This window comes from Castor canadensis, chromosome 11, assembly GCF_047511655.1.
Source record: "Castor canadensis chromosome 11, mCasCan1.hap1v2, whole genome shotgun sequence".
Taxonomy (NCBI): Eukaryota; Metazoa; Chordata; class Mammalia; order Rodentia; family Castoridae; genus Castor; species Castor canadensis.
This window is the reverse complement of record NC_133396.1, coordinates 1,405,497-1,425,105: the sequence shown is the minus strand read 5'-3', so window position 1 is coordinate 1,425,105 and position 19,609 is coordinate 1,405,497. Positions and strand designations below refer to the sequence as shown.

Here is a 19,609-nt window from a genome sequence, read left to right as displayed (position 1 = left end):
AGAAGTGTGATCCTGAATAGCCCATGGATGGGAACCTCCCTGTAGAAGCCACCTACCTGTCTCGCTGACTCTGCCACATTGGCCAACAGTTCTGCACCCAGGAGAGGGGCCTGGTCAGTGGCTTCTCTGGAGGTGTCTCACACTGACCTTTGCCATAAGTGTTGAATTACAGAAAAAAGACTGGTTTTGTGGGATTCACTGTACAAACACACACATGGAGAGGGGGAGAGAGAGAGAGAGAGAGGAAAGGAGGAAACAGACCTCTTCCTGTGCTTGTATTTCTGAATAAATCCCTTTATGCTGTCCAGGAGGCCTTAAAACACAGCAAGGGCCACTGTGCTCTGTCTCTGGATAAGTCTTTCTCATTCAGGACTATTTCTGAATCTGTATGGGGTTAGATGTTCACTCAGTCTAGGGTCTAGTAGATGTGGTCACAATAATCATGTTTTTCTGGGTCCAGCCAGAGCTCTGAGTGCTTCGGGTGGCGTGTATCTGCTGTCCAAGATGCCAGACTGAGCTAACAGTGTCTTGTCATCCTCTAGTAAGGCACCCCACCTGTGGTCCCCCGGGTCTGTTTTCACAGATCCATGTGAAATGCCGTATGTAGAAAGGGCCCCTTTATCAGCTTAAATCCCTTGGGAAGGGAGTGTCACTTTACAATCCACTTTTCCTTTAAATAAGAGAAGATAAACAGGTCTAAATATTGTTAAGCCTAGCACTAACCAGGCCATCATCAATCAGAACTTGGAATTGCTAGGGAAGAAGGGGTTGTGATGGGATATTTTCCATGGAATAGAGGGGGGTCAGTGATGACCCTAAGATCAAGTCCTACCCTGGCCTATGGTCTGGTCTGGTCTAGTGGCCAGGACTACCACCACGGACAAGGCTGGGGCCTAACAGCTCGTTCTGAAGCTAATGCCCCAGGCTTCCTGGTTCGTTGCCCAACATTGCCCTGGAGCTTTGGCCAAGTGAGATAGATGGACTAGTTCTGAGCAGTGCTCAGGACTGTGGGTTAACGCACAGCATCTACCAGGTACAAAAGGCATCTCCTCAAGCACCGAGTAGGGGACCAAGAGTAGCCGGATGGATAGGTCCTTTCCAGGGTGCCTGCGAGGGCTTTTCCACTACAACCTCGAGAGACCAGTCAGCTTTCCCCATGCTGCATGCAGAGCATAATGAGAGCTGACCATTGGGCGGACTCAAGATGTGCTGGGACCTGGAGGGGCTGGTCACCTGGACCTTCAGGTAGATGGGACTGGTCACTGCCAGACCAGGTGGTAAGGGCTACAGCTGTTCGTTGCTTTCTTTGATGAGGCAACACAGACTATATGGACAATACAGAAGCCACTCATCATGGAGGATTTATTTATTTTCAGGTAAAATCTTATTCCCAGAAGATACATCGAGCCCACAAAGCGGGCACCAGGCGAGCTTCATGAGCAGGAGCTGTTCATCCAGCATCTCTGCAGGGCAAAGGCACCTGTGGCAGACCGGCTCAGTCCCTGCCCTGCATGTGGAGCTGGATCTCCATCCTGAGGAAGGCCTTGAGGTTCTCATCTTCCACATGCTCCTCCAGGGCAGCCAGGGCCCGCTCCCCGCCGTCCTGGTAGTGCTGTAGCAGAGCCTCTGCATATGCCACCCACACGCAGTTGGGGCAGCCACTCATGCAGCAGTTTGTGGGGGGCTGGAGCTCAGATGGCAGAGAGTATGGGGGTTCTAAGGGGCCCCTGCTGGGCAGGGAGGCCTTGGGCTGCCTCGTGTCATTTGCATCTGCTTGGGAGCCCCCCTCTACATTGTCTGTCCCTAATTCTCTGTGGCCATCACTGGCTCCTGTTCTGGCATGGTGCCTGTGTAGAACGTAGTCTCCTCCAGGAAGCCTCTGGCAGCAGTTCCAGCTGGAGAGCCAGCGTGTCCCCTGTGAATGAAGCAAAACAAGACTCTCTAGGAAGCCAGCCAGGCCTACCCTATCACAAGCTCTAAAGAACTTTCAGTCTTCCTGGCACTGGACAGGTGGCTCCATGTCCTTCTCAGCTTCCCTACTTCCCACTTGCATGACCTTAGACAAGTTATTTCATTTCTTTAGGCTGTTTTCCTGACTGTAAAGTGGACATAGTGGCTGGTGTAAGTAGGACATGGTAAGACTTGTGAGGATTTCTGAGTTCAGGGCAGATGCTCCAGCAGGTGGGCATGGGAACCTGGCGCCTCCAGCTCATACAGTTCCTGGACAACACGGGACAGGAACTCTCTCTCTCCCCAAGCAGTGCAGTTAAGCTCTGCCCCTCCTCTGATAGCCCATCCTGACTAATCGCATCACTTGAGAAGCCCAAGGATCTCGTTCAACACATCGTCAGACTCTAATTCCCCAAGGCCCTGAGGGAATCTCCTCCACACCCCCACCTGCCCTAGCCCTCGGTCCTTTTCCCAGCTGTTCACTCCCGGGTACGGCACTCTGCAAATTTTGCTTCTTTACTAACTCTAGCAAGGAGTAGCAGCTTCTTCTCACCGCCACGCGCTAGGCCTAGAGGGCTCGCACACAGCAGGCGCTCAGTTGGACGCACTGGCTGCTAACAAGCACAGGGCTAACAGGCCTCCCCAGAATTGAGGCGGGGAACCTCCCGGAAAGACCCAGCTGCGGCCGCGCAGCAGGTGATCGTATGTCCCTTGTCACTGGCCCGCGGGCCCACCCCGCCTGCTGGGACTTGCCAAGCCACCAAATGCAGCACCCACCGCCCGGCCTCCCCGGGTCATGCTCCCCAGCAGCATCTCCCCGGCCCGAGAGTAGCAGCCGCCTAGGCCAATCCCTGCTCCACCGGAAGCCGCCTCGCTCCAATGAGGAGCGCAGGACCGGAAGTAGTGCGTATGGGGCGGGACCTTGTAGAAGGGCGGAAGTGGCTTCGCTCTGGAAGCGCCCGGTGTAGCTATGGCAGGAGCTGGTCGCGGAGCCGTGGCTCCTGCGGGGTTGGCGGGGCCTGGGAGCTCCGGAAGGCCCCAGGCGCGGCAGCAGCGACAGAAGCAACCTCGGGGGCAGCATAGCTCGGCCTCGCGGCCGGGGCAGCGCGGGTGAGTGCAGTCCCCAGGGGAAGGGACCCGGTCGGGAACTTTTCCGGGCACACCCGGGCCGGGGTCGGGCCGCGCTCCCTTCTTCTGTGGCTCGGCCCAGATCCGTTGAAGGGGACCGAGGCGTGAGTGAACCTCTGGGTTTGCGTGTGTCACGTCTGGGGTACAAGGCCAGGGGTGCCAGCCTCCTCGGGCTTTTGGAGTGCCTTTTGCCCTAGAATGCTTTGAGAAAGAATGCTTCGAGGGTGAGGACGGGGCCCACTTGCGGCGCCGGCTCGTGTCCCGTGCAGCTCCTCTTTCCGGGCACAGCCTCCCCTTATCTGATTCGGCTGACGATTTGCGTGGAACCAATCGCACCCCGGGTTCTTTCCAGGAGGGAAAAGAAGAAAGTGAATTGCAAGCCCAAGAACCTGGATGAACAGGAAATCCCTTTTCGACTCCGAGAGATTATGAAGAGCCGCCAGGAGATGAAAAAACCGCTCAGTAACAAGAGGAGAAAGAAGGAGGGTATGTACAGGCCGAATTCCTGGGTGGCAGCAAAGCTTTGTGTGTGGGATTCCGCCCCGTTGCCCAAATACTTAATGGAGTTTCAGGCAGAGGAAGTATGCCAAGACCCAGCGCGGAGGAGCGTGAGAGATGTGGAAAGGAGCGCCGAGGGCCAAAGTGGCTGATGGCAGTGTGGTTCCAGAAGAGGCGTGAAAGGAGCCGGTGGGAGGTGGGATAGAAGTTCACTGGACTCCAGAGCCGTGGGAAGAAGTGTTGACTTTTTTTCTCTCAAAAATAGTAGCGATTTATCAGTGTTTTCAGATGGTCTGACCCGTTCAGATTTACTATGAGAAAAAGAGCTCCAGGGCTGGTGGAATGGCTCAAGTGGTAGAGTGCCTGCCTAGGAAGCATGAGGCCCTGCGTTCAAATCCTAATGCTGCCAAAAACATGTTATAGAGAGAAAGATCTTCATGTGATGGAGGGGGTGAAAATGAGCAAGCATGTTAGTAAGGCCTAGGAGTGAGAAGCGATGCTTCCTTGAACCACAGTGCTGATGCCATGGTGGAGGAAGCAAGTGAGGTGGGTTCCAGAGTTTAGGAAGGAAAGTTGATCAGACCCCTCTGAGAAGCTTGGACCCCCTCACCCCAGTGTGGGGCCACCTGTGAGTGTCATACACTCTGGACATGATGGGGAATGGTGTCCAGCATGTTTGTATTTTATGTATATACATATTTCCCTCCAAACACGGTACTGATTGTACAGCATTGCTGCTTTTTATTTATTTATTTATTTAGGGACTAGAGTTTGAACTCAGGGCCTTGAGCTTGCTTGTTGTGGGAATCTCAAGTTGAGATACGGGACCCTGAGGCAGTTGTAACAGGAAGCAACATTTTTTTGTGCTGGCACAGACCCAGAAGACTTGTGTCCAAAGTTTGAGCCCCGAGAACAAAGAGGTCTCACCTTATATACTCTTGCAAGCAGGTTACAGAAGCAAAAAGCAAGGTCTAATCCGTATGTTATATTCAATTTTATAGGCTACTTTACCCTTAGTGCTATGTGACTTTCCCCTCCCCAGTGCTACATAACCCTCTCCATGTTCAGATTCCTTAGGTTTTATCTCTCTGCTATGCCATCCCTACCTCCCTGCTACTTTATTAGAACTCAGGCCTAGTCTGTTTTCTTTTGATCCTCCTCCCTGCTACAGATAGGTAGGTGCTCTGCCACTTGAACCATGATCCTCCCGATAGCCATCTCCTAAGCAATATTTTTATTTTGTTTTGTTTTTGAGACATTGTCTCACTATGGAGCTAAGGCTGGCTTTGAACTCTACATTGTTCTGCCTCAGTCTCCTGACTTCTCTGCTACCATGCCTTACTTATTTTTAATTTTTTTTTTGATTCAGGATCTCACTGTGTAGCCAAGACTGGCCTGGAACTTGCCATGTGGCCCAGGCTGGCCTTAAATTTGTGATCCTTCTGCTCCACCTTCCAAGTGGTGGCATATGCCACCACGTTCTACTTTAGGCTTTTCATTGGGGGTTATATGGCTGCCAAAGAAACAAAATAAAAAGGTGGGAAAGGGGAGCAGTAGAAAAGGTGTTGGCACAGGTTGAGGGTGGCACATTTTGCACTGTGATGCACTGAATTTACACTTACTTTTTGTTAAATTATGTAAAACATGTAAATTCAGATTGTTGGAGGTGTAGCTCAGTGGTAGAGCACTTGCCTAGCCTGCACCAGACCCTGGGTTTGATCCTTGGCACTGCACCAAAAAAAAACCCAAACAAACTGTGTATATGTATGTATATGTATACGTGTGTGTAAAGTCAAACAGTTCTGAGAGCTATGAAGTATGAGCCTCCCTATCTCTGAACCCTGATCCCTCCCCTGCAGGAAAAAGAAAAAGCAAAAAATACTGTTAGTTTTCTATATAACCTTCCATGGAGAAATACTGTCCATATTTTCATAAATTGTGATGTAAAACATCTGCCTTATCTTGTACATTGATTTGTGTCCGGTGTTTATTTACAAGGGGTTTTATAAGTCTTTCCACATCCCTATGCATAGCTCTGCTTCAGTAGGTAAGCAGTGATTTCTCTCTGGGTGGGCAGAGGGGAGTTCGTTCAGCCAAACACTTTGGGTAGACATTTAACTTGTTTCTGGTTTCTTTTCTCAACTGTACTGTGGTGGCTGTCTTTGACATACACCAGCAGGCTGTGGGGTCACATCCCTAGGGACACCCTGACCTGGTCATTTTAGATCCTCTTTCACTGCTTCTACTTGAGACTCGTCTTCCTTTCCTGTGGGCCTGGGAGGGGAAGTGAGCATGGGCCACCTGCCTGGCACCATCCATTCTCTCCCAACCCTCATGCCATGCCTCCTCTGAGGTCCCTTTTTGTCCTCAGCCCAGGTGACCTTCAAGAACACGTTGGAGATGGAAGCTAAGGGAGTGGAGCCTGATATCCCTGTCCCCAAGTTCACGCAGATGAAGGGGGAGTCTACTGGGGCTTACATCCAGCGCATGGAGCAGGAGACACGGCATGTGTTGTTTCTTAGCAAGAACCAGGGCAGCCAGCAGCCAGAGATGCAGGCAGCTCCCAAGAAGAAGTCTGAGCGGAAGAAAGCGTGAGTTGGAAAGCGGAGGGATTAGGCTCTCTCTGGAGGCCAGGGAGGGGGAGAGCTGTGGGTTACAAACAATTGTGTTGTATACTGACAGCATTTTGTCAGCTCCTGGCTACCCCCCCATCACTGATGAAAACCATGGAAAGAATTTAAAGCCATGGTCATAACAGTTTCTCAGCCTGTGGGGAGGGCCTCAGAACTCTGCAGAAACCTTGCTGTGTCTCTACCTTTCTCTAGAAAAGCACAATAGGGGTTCAAGGGCCAGACAAGGCCAAGAGTCAGTTGTCTACCTTGGGGCAACAGCTGTAGGAAAGTAAAAAAGGATAGCTTATGCCTGCTTCAGAAGAGCTTGCTGGGTACCAGGGTTTTCTGATGCCTTTGAGGGAATCACCACTGTACAAGGCTTCATTTGAAGCTGACATTCAGCCCCCTAACTTGGCCTGAACCATGGTTGTCTTCAGTGTTCTTCCTGGTTCAAAAAGAATTGAGAGCCTTTAACTACATCATTTATGCAAGCTCTGTGACCTCTTAGCATGTAGCATGGCATCATCTGTAAAATGGAGATAATGTCGCTGTTGTGAGGTTTCCATTTGTTCCTGTACAGTCCCTAAGAATGGTATTCAGCCAGTAGAAAGCCCACCACAAGCTTGGGTTCCCTAGCCCACCCTGCTACCTCCTGCCTTGGGCCACCTGTGGACTTCAGGCAGTTGGGAAGGAGTTTCAACAAGCAGGACTTTTTTTTTTTGGCGGTACTAGGGCTTGAACTCAGGGCCTTCATCCTGAGCCACTCCACCAGCCCTATTTTTGTGAAGGGCTTTTTGCAATAGGGTCTCGAAAACTATTTGCCCAGGCTGGCTTCAAACCAAGATTCTCCTGATCTCTGCTTCCTGAGTGGCTAGCACCAGTGTGAGCCACTGGTGCCTAGCTAAGCAGGACTTTTTGAGATGCATTAGCCACGACTTTGCAGATGTACCAGTCTGAGGTTTCATTGAAGTTAAGGAAAACTCCTTTGTTGGTGCAAGGAGCATTGACCTTTTTGATTTTGTAAAAGCTTTGACAGATAGATGGTTTATGTCCCTTTGTTTCTGAATTTTTGTAATACTTGTCATCATAGGAAACCTAGCCCAGGTACAGCCTAAAGCCATGCTGGTCTCCACAGCTCGTAAGCACAGTAAGGTGCTATATCACATAGATGGTGCCTTAGGGCACAGGAGCAGAATGGATTCTCTGGGTGGGATGGTTCTCTGTAGTGCAGCCATACTATGCATTGTAGAGTGTTTAGCTACATCCCTGCCCGGCCCCCCCACATGACAGTGTCTGCAGACATTGTGAAGTGTTTCTTGGGACTGAGAACCACCCACTGAGAAGCTGTAGTGGGCCCGATGGGCAGCTGTGGGTTTTGGGGTGGTGAGGGACATCAGGACCAAGAGTGACCACTGGATTCACGTCTCAGTTCTGCCTCCTCCTTGGATGGAATGAGAGCTTAGTAACTGAATGGCATTGTGCTTTCTTCCCAGGTTCCAGAAGCGGCAACTAGATAAAGCTCGGCAGAAAAAGGAGGAGAAGGCAATGGAGAGGCTGGAACAGGAACTGCTGCAAGGTAACTCTCCCAAAAGCAGCCGTGTTGGCTCTGGTCCTCAAGGGGCTGAGCCTGCTTTTCACACCAGATCCCTGGGAGATCTGTGTGGGGAGGTACCTGTGGTCTCTCCCAGGTCCACAGCCAGTGGGCCAGCCAGTTCTGTCTTGACCTTGGGAGGGGGGTACTAAGGGAGGGAGGCAGGAGCTCTGGGTGCCAGGGCTAAGGTGGTTATTATAGACAGCAGGCCTCTGCATACTCTGCCTCTCCAGACACTGTGAAGTTTGGAGAAGTTGTTCTACAGCCCCCGGAGCTGACCGCCCAGCCCAGAAGGAGCATAAACAGAGACCAGGTACATAAGAACCAGGCATATGAGGAGTGGGGATTTGTTAAATTTGTTCCCCAGTGTTCCCAGGGAACAAGAGCCAAGGCCCATGTATACTATCTTTTATGGGCCCTGGTCTAGGACCTTCTAACTGGGCTTTGAGTTGTTTGACAAATTGAACCCTTTCCATCTCCTCTCAGGGCCAAGCCTATGCCCCAGCCTTCCCTCCTTCTTCCCTTGTTCCTTAGCCTGGCAAGAAGTCGCTGATGCTGAGGAAGCTCTTGAACCCTGGCGGCATGTCTCAGCCTCTGACCACCTCACTGGCACGGCAGCGAATCCTTGGGGAGGAGCGGGAACGGGCTGTGAAGGCCTACAGAGCCCTAAAGAAGCTGCAGCAGCATCAGGGGCCACCTGCTCAGCCACCTGGTCCTGCTTCCTGGAGGAAGTCCAAGGTGCATCTGTGATGGACAGACTTGGGAGCCACCTTGGGGCTGCTTTGCTACATAGGGGAGAGGCAGTAGATTCATGGACAGGGGCCTGCACTTCGGACTCTCTCAGTGTAGGAGAGTCTCCAGGTCTTTCTCTTTTCCTCCCTTAAAGACTGCCATTTCACAAGTGACCATGGCAGTCCTATATCTTATACAGAGCAAGTGCCCCTTAGATTGAGACCAGTGCCTGACCGACACACAGCCAGTAGGGCCAATGTCTTGTTCCCTGAGCTTAACTTCATTCCAAAACAGAAACATCTTGGCTGAGACAACTCAGAGCCCCTTTAGGAAGGACTCAATCCCAAAATCCTGACTCTAAACACCGGTTGAACTGGTGGAGTGGCTCAAGTAGTAAAGCGCCTTGCCTAGCAAGCGAGAGGACCTGAGTTCAAATCCCAGTACCACCAAAAAAAGAAAAAAGAAAAAGAAATGGATTATAAACACCAGTCAGTTGTTGAAACTGCTAATGTAGGTTAGCCCAGTATCTGAAGAAGCGATCTAGGCAGGGCCAGGGGCCAGGCAGAGCAGGTAGGAAGGACAATAGATGAGTAGACAGACCACAGGACAGGGCGAGTGGGTAGCACCTAGACCACGTAAGTGTCTGCACAGAGGACAAAAGTCCCAGCCCACTTGTTAGCATCCCCGCAGAGGCAAGGAGAGCCCTGGCCCAAGTTTGGTTTGAATGGAGACATGACCACTCACACACCAGGAGGGTAGGAGCAGGTCTGTGCCCCAAGTAGCAGGTCTCTTTGGGAGAAGCAGTGTAAGCCTATTGAGAGGGGACAAGGATCAGAACCTGTCTGGGTTGGACTTTTTGGAGTGCAGAAGTGGTGAGCACTCATGTTCTGCCAGAGTTGAGTTTTCACCTGTGGCAAAGGAGGAACTGCGCAGCTGTCAGCTCCAGATGAGTGAGGGCTGTAAGAGGTAGGGCTTACAATTCAAATCAGACATCAAGAAAAGATGGTGCTCATCACACCATGCTGGGGAAGTTTTGGGGTCTCCCCAGGGTCATGCCTCTGCAAAGCTGGTCTCAGGGAACTCTGCTAATACCATTTACTCCAGTGCACTCTGAAATGCTGACGTTTGGTGTGATCTTTGGATTTCCAAAATGAAGTTTATTTTTATTAAATTTTTGCTACTTTGAAATCAGGCCTTGAATTGACTTTTGCCACCCTGTGACTCACTGGTGGCTCCAGCCAATGTCAGGGTAATTGGGGATGAGTGTCTGCTTGGAGTTATACCTGGCAGCACTGAGGGCCCAGACAGGCCAGAGACATGCCAAGTCGGACTGCATTTGCTATCCCAGTTTTTACTCGTTTCAGGACAGTGTAGAGCCAGGGCACAGCGCCTCTGTTGACCACAGTGCAGGCTTTGTGTCCTTCTCAGAGGCAATGTGACTTAAGACACCTGATTTACAGCCTCTGGCCAGCTGTCTTGAACTGTAGGACTCTGGTTATTATTCCCTGCCTCCTGGAAGCCTTCCCCCTGTGAATCTTGGCAGAACACTGCTCCCCTCCCTTGGTTCTGATGGCCGTGTGGAAGCCCGTCTGCTGGTGCATGTGTCCTGTGGATTTCTCCACTCTTCCTGCTTCTGGATGGAAAGATGCTCCAGGCTTGGGGCCTGATACCTGCAACTGTTCTGGCTCTGATACCTGAGCCCTCTTGCCATCCCCAAACCAGTCTGGGAATACTGATGGCCAGGTGGTGGCATTAGCAGCGGGATGTCAGCACAGACTGAGGGTGCCTTGAGGTGTCTACGTGGAAATCTGGGGTCTGGGTGGTGGAAAAGGCAGGAGACCTATAGGATCCCCCAGTCTTCCCACTTTCTGTGCCTTGGCCAAAAAAGAGTGCCTTGACCTTCCTGTGACCAACTTGCAAGTTGAGTCCAAGTTGGTCCTTGAACATTCCCATGCTCTGATAAAGGTGTTTTTAGGGGGCTGGTGGTGTGGCTCAAGTGATAGAGCTCCTGCCTGGCAAGCTCGATGTCCTGAGTTTAAACCACACTACCACCGGAAAAAAAAAAAAAAATGTGTTTAGGTTGTCGCAAACATTAAAAGAGCCTGGTGTGGCCGAGAGCCCAAATTCCTTAAATTCTCACCTACATTCCATCCCATCCTCTGGCTGGGATATACCAGGTAATGCATCCCTTTTCTCTGCCTATGGGAAGATGAGCTCAGCACTCTGGGTGCCCCTAAAATGTGCTTTGGATGGGTCACCTGTTCATGCTTCTCTCTTTGGCTTTTGAGTTTTGTTTTTGAGATAGGGTTTTATGACATAACCCAGGCTGGCCTTGAACTCCCAATTCTGCCTTAGACTCCTGAGTGCTGGGATTATAGTACACTTTACTAAGCCTTGGGTCATCTTTTCTTTTTCGGGGATGGGATGGGGAGGGACTGGGGTTTGAACTCAGGGCTTCACACTTGCAAAGCAGGCACTCTACCACTTGAGCCACATCTCCAGCCCATTTTGCTCTGGTCATTTTGGAGATGGGATCTTGAGAACTATTTGCCTGGACAGTCCTTGAATTGTGATCCTTCTGATCTCTGCCTCCCAAGGAGTTAAGTGGCATTAGCCACTGGTGCCTGGCTCTGGGTCATCTTTTTTTTTAAATGTCCCCACGTGATGCTAGGATTGAGCCAGGACCTCGTACATACTAAGCAAGCACCCTACCACTGAACCACACCTCCAGCCCTTTCTTTGAAGTCTCAACCCACCCCATCTTGGGAGGACTTAGGGTACTCCTTTGTGGGGTTTTCCCTGCCACTGCTTTGGTGGTGATTAGTGCAGGGTTGGCAGCAAAAATACAGTACCACCGCTACCTTAGCTTCATCTCCTGTGAGGTGGCATCTTGCAGGGTGGGAAAGAAGCCTGAGTACACGGCAGGAGTAGGTGAGGCCTGTCATACGCCCTTCCTTGCAGCTTCCTCTGCTGGCTCCTCACTTTCTGAGATGTTCCCTTCCCCTCTGGCCCTGGCATCTTAGAGGTGCTCCTCTTTTGGGAGCACCACAGCCACGGACCTTGCAGGGCAGACAGACCCTGGTCCAGCCACAGCCAGATGCAGCCAAGTATGAATTTCTATCATTTCTTAGTCCTGGCAGAGTGCACAAAACCTGGGGTCAGAGGACAAAGCCAGCCACCCAGAGTTGCCTTATATTTTTGGGAAGCAGTTTAGGGGTCTAACCTGCTCTGGTGCTCCATCTCGGCCTCCTTCATTTCCTATTTTATCCTTCCCTTCTAGGATTTGGGGCGAGGAAGGAAGAGACATAAATCAGCCTGAGGCAGATGGCAGATGTTCATCTTAAGAGGCAAAGGTCAGACAGGGAGTCCCTGGGTTTCCTGCCTCCTGTGGGTTGAGTTGGTCTCTGTTCAAAGAGAAACCTGGACTTGCACATAAGTTGGAGGTGGGGACAAAACCAAAGATTCCAGGGAGGTCCCTTACTCCTGCACACAGGCTTCACTGCACCCTGGTTATAAACCCACATGGGAGAATTTCCCCAGACCAAATTCCTCCCAGCAACTCTGTCAGAAGTGATTACTGTTACAATTTAGCACTGCACTGCCTTTGGTTACTGCTTAGTTTGTGGGAGCTCAAGGCTGCTGGGAAGAAACCAGAGCAGAGGCATCAGTCCCACCTGGCGTTATCCTCAGCAGCACCAGTTCCCCGAGATGCAGGACTGAGTTTAACTTGGGGGAGGAGTCTAGGCCACAGGAATGTGTACCATTCTGACACTGGGGTGCATGGATCCAGAACAACCTTAAGAGCAGGGAACCTCAAAGGCCAGGGGCCCTTCCCATGGGATCAGGAAAGCCCCAGCACTATTAGGGTGGTCTTCCACCAAACTCCCCCCACATCACAGGACTGCAGTTGACAGGGTGTGCTGACAAGTTTTGCAAGAAATCATGACCATTGTTCATGGTGGCCTCCAACCCGGCAGCCTGTGCATCTTGCCTTCCCAGAGTGTGACTCTGTGGCTGGCCCTTGTCTGAGAAAACCTGAGTTGGTTCTAAGGGGCAGCCCAGGCTATGGCAGCTCTGCCACCTATTTCCACCACAAGACAGTCCCATGATTCTGACAACAGCAGCCTGTGGCCTCTGCTGACTAGGACCCAGAAGTCCCAGTTCAGCTTCATTTGTCCTCATCTCTTCCTTTGCTAAGCTCTGAGTTTTTTGTGCTCATGATCCCGGGAATCTCAGTGGAAGACAGGAAAGGAAAGGTTCAGACTTGCAGACATCTGTCTGCAGCTTGAAATAGAGCTTGAAGGAAACTTTAGCCCTGGCTCACTTGGCTTCTCCCTGTTGTCCTGCATTGGAGGTGACTGGCAGGCCAGCCTGTGGACTGGCCAGCGCAAAGATGGGAGGAAGAAGAGAAGCAGGGCCAGAATAGTACAGGGAACTTGCCAGAAATTGCAGTCAGGCCCATCTTAGTCCTCTAGAGTTAGCTGTTCTGGGATTGAGGCCTGGTGATGTTTTTTGTTTTTGAGACAGAGGTCTCATTAGACTGCCCAGGCTGGTCTCAAACTCCTGGGCTCAAGTGATCCCCGCCTCAGCCTCCCAGTGGTTTGGTGTACAGGTGCCACCATACTCTACCCCAGGCCGGATGATCTGTGTAACAAGCTCTGCAGGAGGTTCTGCTGCACTCCCAGGTCTGAATGGGACCCAGACTTCAGCAGTTCAGCTTACTGAGTCTCATGGCACTGTGACAAAGCATGGTGTGTGTGGCATTCTTGGGGCATTCTTCTTCAAGTTCTCAGGAGGCCCTTGACCCCATAATGATTAAGAACTGTGGCTGGGGATGTGGCTCCAGTGTTAAGAGTTCTTGCATAGCAAGCACCAAACCCTGAGTTCAAACCCCAGTACCACAAAACAAAGCAACCAAACCAAACCAAACCCAAAAATCTGTGGCCTTAAACAGGGTGTGGTGGTGCATACCTGTAATTCCTGAAGGTTTGCAACTTTGAGGCCAGCCTGGATGACACAGTGAAACCCTATCTCAAAAAAACCAAAACATCCCATATCCTGCATGGGGAACAGGAAATGTCTCTCTCTCTCCCCCCCACAGTCCCTTTGTTCCCACTCTAGATACAACCCGCTTTTAGTCTGTTGAAAGTGTATTTCTCTCCTAATAAACTTTACTGTTACTTTTATAAAAACAAAAAATGAAAAAAACAAACCAAAACAAACAGGGCTGAGGGTGGTACCCAGTGGTAGAGCACTTACCTCGCATGCACCAGACCCTGGGTTCAATTCTCGGTACCCCCTTCTCCCCAAGTCTGGCAAAAGACAAAAAGCTGGGGACATGGCTCAGGTGGTAGTGCCTCACCAAGATACCTAGCAGGCTAGCCACAGTGGCTGTGAAAACACCAGAGAGAACAGGAATTAAGGTCCTGGGCACTGTTGAGCGAGGCTCTGCTGGCCTGGGACAGCACCAGCAGAAGTACAGGTTCCTGAAATGCGGGCAGCCTCTCTACTCTGGGTCTGAAGACCGCTCCTCCAGGGACTCAGTGTCCACCTGAGAATGTCCTTATGGATAACACCGACACCCAATTAAAGGAGTTTCTCAAGGTGATGTGACAAATACGACCAGGTAGGAACTGCAGTCCCTAATTCAAGCCTGGAGCCTTACACCAGCCATCTGAATATGGGAGTACTACTGGCCATCCCTCAGCCTGCATTCTCATGCCCTACTGCAAAAATGTGGTGGGATAAAGGCCTGCTTCTCCTTTCAGTGATGCCAAGCTCACCCACTCAGGAGGGGGATTCAAGCACTTGCAGGTGCATGACCGTAGGGGTGCCAGGGTCTTGCTGTCCCAAATCAGGGGCAGGCTGCTTGAATGGTGGCTGAGATGAAGGTACTCTTGGGGTAGACAATTGGGTTCTGGGGCACTTGGGATCCAGGAGGCCATTTCTGGGCCCCGTGGCAGTCTTCCTAGCATCAGCCTCCTCCTTCTGAGAATGTGCAGCAGCACCAGCTGAGCTAAAGGTGAGCTGGGAGACAGGTATCATGGGAGTCTAGTCTCGCCAAAAGAGGCTCTGGCCTGCAGGAGCTCAAGAGCAGAAACATGGGAGCAAACACCCATAACTAACCCCATATGTGGGCTCCTCACACCCTCGGCTGAAGAACAGAACAAACTCCACTTTGAGAAGATTCTTCTAACACATGGAGGCTTTAAGTCCTCTGACACTGGGGGAACCTCTGAGAGCTAACCATTTGGGTTCTATGTTAGCCAGGTTTCATTGTCATAATGAGATACCTGAGGCAGGACACTTATGAAGAAAAAGGTTAGCTCACAGTTCTGAAGGTTCAAGGTATGAGACTGGCACCAGCTCTGCTCTGAGGCCTCTTGGTGGTGTCACATCATGGCAGGTGGCAATGTGGGAATGTATACAGGAGCAAGTGGACACACAGACAGGAAGCCAGAGATATTCAGGCCAGGCTTTACAGCAACTCTCTCCCGAGAATCACTAGGAAGTGCTTGCTTTGACAGCAGATACTAAAATTCCAATGATAAGGGAAGATGAGCATGGTCCTTGTACAGGATGACATCCAAACTCACAAAGTGTTCCATATTTAAAGGAAAAAAGGAGGGGTCCCAGGAGAACTTTCTTAAACCCCGCTGAGGATTCAACCCCAGTGACCTAAAAACCTCCAACCACACTCTACCTCTCAGAGGTCCCATTGCCTCCTTGTTGCCAGTGATGGGTAAATGAGGTACCCAGAACATAGAATACTGAACCCTCCCAACACATAGACCTTTTGGGGACAAACCACCAATAGTTTCCAAGTTATGAAATTTGCAAGGACTTACTGTCTGGGCTCAGAGCATGAAATCTTAAGATTGGGAACTTAGTGCTCCTAGTACTTTGAGCTGTAGCTTGAGAGGGCCTCAGAAGCAAGGTCTCTTCTTCTCCTGTCCTCCCCCAACCTCAAGTGAGTCACAGATACTAGAATTATCCTTTCCTAAGGCAGGTCATAGAAACCAAAAAGCCTCCCACAAAGCAAGCCATAAAACTACCAAGTTCACTCATTCATTTGAAGATCCTCATTCTAGCGGGGACCTACCTACCCCACACCCAGAGGAAGGAATGCTACAGAGAGATCAAGAAGAATCTGAACAAATAGAGAAGGAATGCTACAGAGAGATCAAGAAGAATCTGAACAAATAGAGAAGGAATGCTACAGAGAGATCAAGAAGAATCTGAACAAATAGGCCTTACTGCCCTTCCCCCCATTTATTAGCATTATCAGTTAACATCCTCTTGTCCAATTTCATTTTTGTATGGCTGTCCACTTTCCATTGATCCTAAGCATCATTAAAAACAGGCTCTTTGGGTCTTCATTGATGAAGGCTGTCATGTCCTGTAAAATTTTGACATAAATTTCTTACACTTTTCTTACTGTCTTTTGTTATGGAGTGTCAATTGTTATCACACCTTCCCATCCCTACAAAACCATTAGGACAGGGACATGCATCTCTGCAGCTGTAGGTGATGCATGGTGATTTATGTAGCATGTCTGAGAAGGTGGCACCCAGTAATGGCAGGGGCTCTGAGTACAGCTGAGAGTTGATGGCAAGCCTTCCTAACAAAAGGCAGTACAAGGCCTACTGCTTCAACTGGAAGGTGAAGAGATTTCAGTCCATGTCACCTGCAGTATATGCCCAGAGGTTTTTCAGGGCAACCTTTCATTTAAAAAAAGATTCCTCCAGCAGAGTGGACTGGGAATTGTGTAGAGGCCCATGCCCTCTCCTGCTCTGTGCTGAGACAGAAGGTGCCTAGGCTCCTTCCATGGCTGCAGGAGCCTAAACTGCCAGCTGAGACAGAGCAACTTACAGAAAAATCACAACTACACTCAGAACTAGTTTCTTACTCAACTGTTAAAGGTTGAGCAGTGGTCCCCAAAAGGTATGTCCATGTTGTTAATCCTTGGAACAAGGAAAGGTGACACCTTACTTGGAAAGAGTCTTTGCAGATGTGATTACAAGTCATCTTAATTCCAGGGATAGACATCCTAATGAAGAGAGGACACAGATACAGGGAAGACCATAGGAGGACAGCAGGAGAGAATGAGTTCTACTAGCCACAAGCCAAGGAACACCAAGGACTGCCACAGCCAGTAGAGAAGCAGTGAACGGATTCTCCATCAGAGCTTCCAGAAGAACCAACCCTGTCTGACACCTTGACTTTGCACTTCCAGTCTCTAGAATGGTGGAAAACATTTCTGTGGTTTTAAGCCTCCCAGGTGGTCATTTAAAGAGCCCAGGATACACTCATCAACACACTGTTTTACCCCAAAGCTGCCTCAGCTGAGAGTACAGAACACTAGGGAACAGAAGTCACCAACTCCTGTGTGCAACCTAAGCCTCTCTTTGCCCACCTGTGGGAATCTATGCATCCAGTGGATGCCTCAGAGCAATACCCACTTACCTAATAAACCAATGAAAATGCCAGCTTTTTTTTTTTTAATTTTAATTTTTCAGATAGGGTCGTCCTATGTTGCCCAACCTGGCTTCAAACTTCCAGGTTCAAGTGATCCTTCTTCCTGCCTCCCTAGTAGGTAGGACTGTAGATATGGCCCTTACTCTTATGTTCATTTCATCCACCTTCCATTGCCCCGGGGGTCATGGTCAGGGCAAGCTCAAACAGGCTGCAGCACGTATAAAAGGCAAGAGACCAGGTCTCCATGGCACTGTGCAGTTCAAACACCTCAGCTCAAGTCCGGTGGACTTCTTGGTGAGAGGGGAAAGTCTTGGTAGCAACATCCTAAGATGGCAGCAAGACACCAAGCCACCTGCAGATCTGTCCTCCTCTCCCAGCCCTGGGAACAGTCTTCTCCTTCAGAGGTTAGGTTTTAGGAGCTTCTGTGTTCTGGGGACCTCTTTTACCCATCACTGCATCTCAGCACAGATCCCTATCATGTAGGACTATGCTGGGTCATTCTGCTCCACTAGGACAAATCACTGGAGTCCATCAATTCTGTCTTCTGCCTCCTGGTTACCAGATGGGCCAGCCACATTTCTCCATCTTGTAATCAACTGCTGGTTCTGTGCTGGTCCTGGAGCCAGCGCAGCACTCTGGCCAAGCCAGTACCTTTCCTGGCACTGATTTCTGCTGTGGTGATGTTCTGCTTGGCACATGCAATGATGTCTGGGAGCCTGATTAATGACTTAATTTCCTCCATGGTCATATAACAGGGTAGGTCACTGTAAGTAAAGAAGTGTCCCATCAGAGTGGTGGGTAACACAAGCCTGCCCGACACTCCCCCACTTGCACTTCTTCACTAACACACCAAGGGAGCTCCTCCCTGGGACACCTCCCACCCCTCATCCTCCCTCTCAACTTGTAGATCCATACATTTTATTGAAGAGTATCAGGACTGATGCTTTTGCAAGTTGTTCAGCAGAAAGGAGACCCAAGAGATGTGCACAGGATGCAGAGAGCTGAGTGGGATTTGAGGCATCGATCATGAACTGGAGAAGAAAAACACATCAGAACACCCTGCTATGGAAGACAGTCCTGGCCAAACCTCGTCCCACAGATGTGGCTCAGAAAGAGCACAATGACTGTATCCTTAAATTTTTATTTCTTTGTTGTGCTGGAGATCAAGTGCTCTACTACTAAGCTACATTCTCAGTCCCCATAATGACTCTTTAAACAAAAGACCTTGGAAATAGGCAGAAGCAGAGAGAAGTCTGTATGAGGATAACCTAATGTGTTTTCATGTATGTGGAAGTCTGTACTTGTGTGGCTATCAGCTCTCCAGCCCAGAATTTGGGGCATGGGCCAGACTTGTAGAGATGGGACCAACCAAGATGTAGAAATCAAGCATAAATATAATACATACCCAGGGACCAAGGCAGAGGAAAATAGATAACCACCGGCAGCAAGCTCCCCCTGGCCTCAGCTCTAATGTCAGCTCAGAAGCACCAGCCCCGGAGCAAACAAGTGTAGCCTCAGCCCTGTTTTCTTGACTAGTACAGACACCAAAAAAACCCCAAATTCCATTCTATACAAAGCGGGGTCCAGGACTTGACAACTCTGGGACGTAGACATACTTCTTTAAAAGAAGTTCAAAAGATAATGACCCACCAGGAGCGAATGGCAGTTTCCGTAGTAACTGGACCAGATGGGACCCATGCAACCCCCAAGCTCCCGAATGGTGATCTTTTTCTGGGCCCCGATGTCGGTAAGGTTGGTGCCCACCTGCGGGAAAAACCACGATGCAGAGAGAAAAGAATGCACAGCAGTGCGTGCCCCTACTGTGACTTACACCCCGCCACAGCTCAGGCCCACGGCAAGACCCGCCAGCCAAGGAAAGCAAAAGCAGCTTCCCCTAGGGGTCAGGGGCCACGCCCAGCAGGGGGACGGGATGGGCCTTGAGGACGACGGAGACATGCGTCCCATGGGGGAAGAGAGGAAAGGGCTGGCAGGAGGGTGGTCCCCCGGGACCCGCCAGGCTCAGCTCTGTCCACTGGCTGGAGTCTCTGTCCTGGAAACCCCGCTCTCTTCTCTCGAAGACTGTCCTGAACACACTGTCCGGCCGCACCGCGCCTTCCACTTGGTGGGGCAAGTCGCAAAGTTTGCAAGCCGCAAAGGTGACCCGTTTTAGTCACACGTGCGGGGCGGACACCTACCGTGGGCCGCGTCGGCGGAGGCTCCCCCAGGTCGCCCGTGCCATCCCGAGAGCTCAGCTGTGCGGGCTGTTAAGGATCCACCCGCAGCAGAGGGAGGAGTCCCCGCGCCGGGAAATCCCAGGGCGTCCCCCTCCCCGGCCCGAGGTCCCCCTCCCCGCCCACGAGGCACCGAAAGATATTTTGTAGGCGTTTCACCAACAGCGTCTTCCCAACGCCGGGAGCCCCCAGCAAGAGACACATCCCCAAAACCGGCTCTGTTCGGCACCCGTAGAGGTCAGCACCAGGCTGCGCAAGGCCCGCCTCCCATTGGCGAGATCTTGCTTCCAAGTTGTTTATTGGCTCTAGGAACTCACCGCCCCCTCGGCCGCGGCCCAATCGACGTGCAGCGTCTTTGGGCGAGCGGAAGGCCTCGCCTCCTCCCGGCT

The 19,609-nt window shown here is 50.9% G+C and overlaps 2 protein-coding genes and 1 pseudogene across 3 annotated transcripts; 2 read left to right on the top strand and 1 right to left on the bottom strand.

The window, feature by feature from the left end:
• Positions 1–1,351: 1,351 nt before the first annotated feature.
• On the bottom strand, positions 1,352–19,515 carry Arl16 (ARF like GTPase 16). 2 transcript variants are annotated; one of them, XM_020188129.2, is made up of 5 exons: positions 19,364–19,514; positions 19,185–19,243; positions 18,640–18,753; positions 17,905–18,020; positions 10,932–17,753 (listed from the first exon to the last, which is right to left on the bottom strand). In XM_020188129.2, exons 1-5 carry the CDS (start codon positions 19,422–19,424, stop codon positions 17,582–17,584), a joined length of 522 nt encoding a protein of 173 aa, XP_020043718.1. In that variant the 5' UTR covers positions 19,425–19,514; the 3' UTR covers positions 10,932–17,581. The 2 variants fall into 2 exon arrangements, with proteins under 2 accessions (XP_073900980.1, XP_020043718.1); XM_074044879.1 differs by lacking the exons at positions 10,932–17,753; positions 17,905–18,020; positions 18,640–18,753 and adding an exon at positions 1,352–1,915 and having other exon boundaries at positions 19,364–19,515.
• Ccdc137 (coiled-coil domain containing 137) lies at positions 2,885–17,672 on the top strand. Its single transcript, XM_074044880.1, has 7 exons — positions 2,885–3,060; positions 3,431–3,564; positions 5,948–6,167; positions 7,682–7,764; positions 8,013–8,092; positions 8,314–8,517; positions 11,792–17,672. Exons 1-7 carry the CDS (start codon positions 2,921–2,923, stop codon positions 11,828–11,830), a joined length of 900 nt encoding a protein of 299 aa, XP_073900981.1. The 5' UTR covers positions 2,885–2,920; the 3' UTR covers positions 11,831–17,672.
• LOC141414364 (U6 spliceosomal RNA) lies at positions 15,025–15,125 on the top strand (annotated as a pseudogene).
• Positions 19,516–19,609: the final 94 nt, after the last annotated feature.

Excerpts from the sequence above, each read along its gene's own strand:
- Ccdc137 (XM_074044880.1), top strand. The coding sequence starts at position 2,921 with ATGGCAGGAGCTGGTCGCGGAGCCGTGGCTCCTGCGGGGTTGGCGGGG. Across the intron at positions 3,061-3,430 it reads TCGCGGCCGGGGCAGCGCGG|GAGGGAAAAGAAGAAAGTGA; the intron begins GTGAGTGCAGTC and ends GGTTCTTTCCAG. Across the intron at positions 6,168-7,681 it reads AAGTCTGAGCGGAAGAAAGC|GTTCCAGAAGCGGCAACTAG; the intron begins GTGAGTTGGAAA and ends CTTTCTTCCCAG.
- Arl16 (XM_074044879.1), bottom strand. The coding sequence starts at position 19,424 with ATGTGTCTCTTGCTGGGGGCTCCCGGCGTTGGGAAGACGCTGTTGGTG. Across the intron at positions 19,244-19,363 it reads GTTGGTGAAACGCCTACAAA|AGCTGAGCTCTCGGGATGGC; the intron begins ATATCTTTCGGT and ends AACAGCCCGCAC. Across the intron at positions 1,916-19,184 it reads CTCCGCCGACGCGGCCCACG|GGGACACGCTGGCTCTCCAG; the intron begins GTAGGTGTCCGC and ends CTTCATTCACAG.